The sequence below is a fragment of the Acanthisitta chloris genome, unplaced genomic scaffold (genome assembly GCF_000695815.1).
Source record: "Acanthisitta chloris isolate BGI_N310 unplaced genomic scaffold, ASM69581v1 scaffold1475, whole genome shotgun sequence".
Taxonomy (NCBI): Eukaryota; Metazoa; Chordata; class Aves; order Passeriformes; family Acanthisittidae; genus Acanthisitta; species Acanthisitta chloris.
Window position 1 is genome coordinate 22031 of NW_008675145.1, and position 4160 is coordinate 26190.

The following is a 4160-nucleotide window of genomic DNA, read 5'->3' on the forward strand; positions in this document are numbered from 1 at the left end:
AGCACCCCTAGCCTCGGCTCCCATTTGCTGAGGAAAAGGACTGAAGCAATGTCAAGGAGAACTGTTCAAGAACAGCTGTGTCACAAATACAGCTTCAGAGCTTCATTTTTCCAGCATTTCAAATTATGTGGTTATAAGCATGACCTTACATTGGCATGTAAAATGTAATTTTGTTGTTACAGGGAAAATGGTGGCCCATCCACCTCAAAGGACAGTTTTCTGAAATTCAGAAAGGTTCCTGAATGCATCTGACAGATAGGACAGGTCACACAACAGCACAAATTGGAAAGAGAGGGTTTATCCATTGACTGCAAATTGAGGACTGAGTTTGTAATGTCATCCAATCTACAAATGAGGACGGTCTCCTTTGCACATCATTGTTGCAATACTTTGTTTCTACAAACTAAGAATCACACAATACACAGCAACTAAAAAGAAGAATCTTGTGCCAGTAACTCCTCTACACGTTCATTTAACAGTCTGAAAATTCTTAAGGCATACAAACAACTTGAAAAACAGCAAAAAGTCTCAGTAATAAGTAAATAGGTTATACAGACCTTGCCATAAGGAGTATCAACATATTTTTCTGTTCTTCCTTCTAAGATATCTGGATCATCCAGGCCAGTTCCACCAATAATTCCGATCTTAAACAGAAAGTACATATTAGTTTTCTTGTGATTTACATGTACCAGCATGCCTGAAAAGCTAACCAGGCAGCTACAAAATGTATTTTCTACTTGAGATGGGGCTTGACTACAGATCAACAAAACACAGTATGCCCACAGTTTCCCAGAGTGGAAATTTCATATAATTGATTTCAAACAACTGTATTTAACTTGCCAATTTCTTACCTTATGATTCTCCTCTTTGAGATACTCATTTTAAAAAAAAGATATGGAAAAATGCACAAAGATGCACCAATTCAGCATTTATGTCCAATACAAAAATGCAGAGTGTTATTTGGGAATGCCTCTAATGAGTGTGAAATACACATATAAAGCACATTATAACAAAGGCTTGCTGTTTACATGGAGAAAACCAGTCTAGACACAACCACCATACTGAACACCAGACATCACTATATTGCATTACACATCCAAAATAATGCAAACCCTTTCAAAAAACATTAAGCTTTTGTCATGACTTGACAAGATCTAAGAAGTTCCCCAACTAAAATCCCTGTTGTATTTTGATGCCATTTATAGTGAAGAAGCATGAAGTGACTCACAAGTGTCACCTATCAGCCATCCTTCAGTAATCACCAGTTTCTTGTTCTTGCTCATCTGTTCTAGTTCTTTCATAAAAAGTGGAAAAAGAAGCTAATTTGAAATATATATTCTCACTGAGATTAAATCTGCCTGTGATTTCATACTCCAGCGAAAGAAAAATGCATCTGAATTTTCTTGTTTCTAGTTCATCACTGGAAAGTGACTTGCTTTTGTCTCTCTAGGGATAATTCCATTTTCAATCAAGACAAGTTTCCTCTTGAGTTCAGAACACTTCTGGCTCTTTGGATGGAGTAAGTACTGTCAAGCCCTTCACAACCTAAAGCTTAGTAATGGTATTTAAAAATGATATCACCATTTCTCACGCAGAGAGAAAGTATTAGTGCTTTTTGGTTTTTTTTCATCATAATCAGTTGTTACAAAGTTTGTCTCACTTTTAAGTTGAAGAATTCATAAAATGACTGAGTTGCTTATCATGGAAAAACAGAGCTGGAATAATTCTGACAAAACTTACTATCACAAAGACTGAAAATTTCCCCAGTAAAACCTTCAGACTTCAACATACAACATCCCACTTCTACAACACACACACAACTGCCTCTTACTCTAGCTTTTTCTTACCTTCACATTCATAGAGATCCCATTTGCTCAACCACTGTATTCGCTGGCTCACCAAGCCTTTTGCTTCAACAAGCAGAAACCCTTCGTTAAACATCAAATACTTCCCTAAGAAAGCTTTCTACACCAGATGGTGTAAACGCTGATACAACGAGGGAGTTTTAACCCATCTCCTACTTCCTTTTGCTACCCCCTTGTGGAGCACAAGGAGTAGTGCAAAGAAAAATAGCAGTAAAGATCCACGAACTCCAGCCCTGAATACACTCAAGTATAAGACCCACATCACTGTTTGCAGCGGTGTTGATAGGTCTGTTCCCATGTTGCTCGTGTTGCTTAGTTATCAGGTACATTCAGACTGTCAGACTGCTCATGAAAATCCTGAAAACTATATACACTTTTAGATGACTAGCATACTGCTTTAAGAATCGTGGAAGGTGTGCAGCAGGGGCAATCATGAAACTCAAAATCAGCAAAAGACTATTTTCAACTCTGTTCATGTCTGCGTTCAGTAAACACTGATGATTCTACATTAAAAGAAGACAGGAGCAAAATGGTGCTTTTTTTATCTAGAAAAAAATGGCACCTTCATTAACTTTCAGTTTGGTATAATGCTTGTTTTACTAGTGCCCTATGACTTCAGATTAAGAACATTCAAAAGCAACTGCTTACGATCCGAAACTTTTATGTCTGGCAAAGTGAAAGTTATTTGGAGTGAGGAAAACAGTGCAATGCTAGAGACAACAGCTACAGACACACGATATAAAAGTTACTTTGGAACTGCAGTGCCCTAAGGTCCTTACGAACACACAGACCCATCACTGTTAGACTGTTCCTGCATCAGACAGCAGCACACCTGATGTGTGGCAGCACAGGCCTGGTAAGGCTGCTTAAAATTTGCCGTCAGGCTGCCTGTTCCTGCTGCAGCAGTGGCATCAGTATGTGCTTGTGCTGTACTGTTCAGTTCCCCAACAGGCTTTTACACCAACGGCCATGCTGTCAGAAATGCCAGCAGTGCAATGAGCTTGCAAAATACAACTCCCAGGGTGGAGAACCCACAGCACAGAAGAGCAAGACTATGCTGATTTTGCTTCCGCCTTCTTCCTCACTGCAAAACACCCCAGTGGAACTCTGGTCAACCCCCAGGCCACCCAAGACAACACTGGCTAGAGAAATGCTGTGCTCACTTATAATTCACTGGAAAGCTACTCCAGTATAAGGAAAATTAGGCCAGCAGAGACTTCTTGAAGCAGCTGCTTCTTCAACCACGTAACGTCAATTTAGTGCTGGCAGCTCTAACCCTAAAGTTAATTTTTCCTTTCTGCCAGAAAATTATTTTTCCTTCAGTTTCCATAATCTCCAAAAAAACTATTTGCACCCGGGATCTAGACACAAAGATCTGATTCAATATAAAATTCTGCTTTCTAAACCTCCTGGTTCGGACAAAAGGAACACAGATGCTCTAGGCTGAGTGGGGAGATAGCCTGTTAAGGGAGCTGAGGCCTGTGTCCACCTACCAGCCCAGGCACTGAAGGTATGGAATGGTAGAGAGGACTGAACTCAGGGAGAACAGTCTCACCTCTCCTCAAAAGCCAGAGCTGGTCACACCTAGGAGTGATCACAAGAATGGAAAGGTGCAAGACTATAGGCTCCTTTCCAAACTCAGCATCCTACAAAGGGACACGAAGGACATAACCTGTAAAAATTAATGGAGGCTGTATCTAAGGTTGTCTGGAATAAAATAGAAAGTAAAACGTACTGCAGTGGAGTGAAACATAAACTATTTACCATGCTAAAGTCCATCTCAAACATCGGGATGAAGCACAACAAAAGCAAAACCTAACAGTTATGACACCAGTAACTACAACATTGACCACATTTCTCTGTGGGAATCCAGGTAACAATCACACTGAAGCATATGCCTTTCTTCCCCTAATGTTTGGAGAAATTCCCCAAGCAGGTTAAAACATGAGGCAAGTGCAGTAACAGCCTACACTTGTCCACTTGAGGGTCTTAAACAGTAGTACATGTCAAGCATTGTCATGACCAGCTATGAGCCTTTGTGAAAACTACCCACCTAGGAAACTTTCTTTATTTCTCTCTTCTGTTTTGGGGATACTGAGAAGAGGAAGAGGATGGGATGAAAAAGGCTTGTGCTTAAAAGGAGATATAAACATCAAACTGCATACAACTTATAGTTAAGAGAATAAACCTGTAAAACAAAGCTTGTAAAGTGTTTCCTACACACCAAAACAACTGGGCGAGTTGCCACACCTCAGAAAAAGTACCGGTAGTTTGTCAAAACACCGACCCGGAGTT

At 40.1% G+C, this 4160-nt stretch overlaps 1 protein-coding gene across 1 annotated transcript in view; it reads right to left on the minus strand.

Annotated features, from left to right (window-relative positions):
• MTAP (methylthioadenosine phosphorylase) overlaps positions 1 to 644 on the minus strand; it is a gene marked incomplete at both ends in the record, with an annotated part of 20531 nt that extends 19887 nt beyond the window's left edge. Inside the window, one exon of the mRNA XM_009075583.1 lies at positions 558 to 644. Coding sequence (XP_009073831.1) covers positions 558 to 644 — 87 coding nt within the window. The remainder of the gene's footprint in view (positions 1 to 557) is intronic.
• Positions 645 to 4160: the final 3516 nt, after the last annotated feature.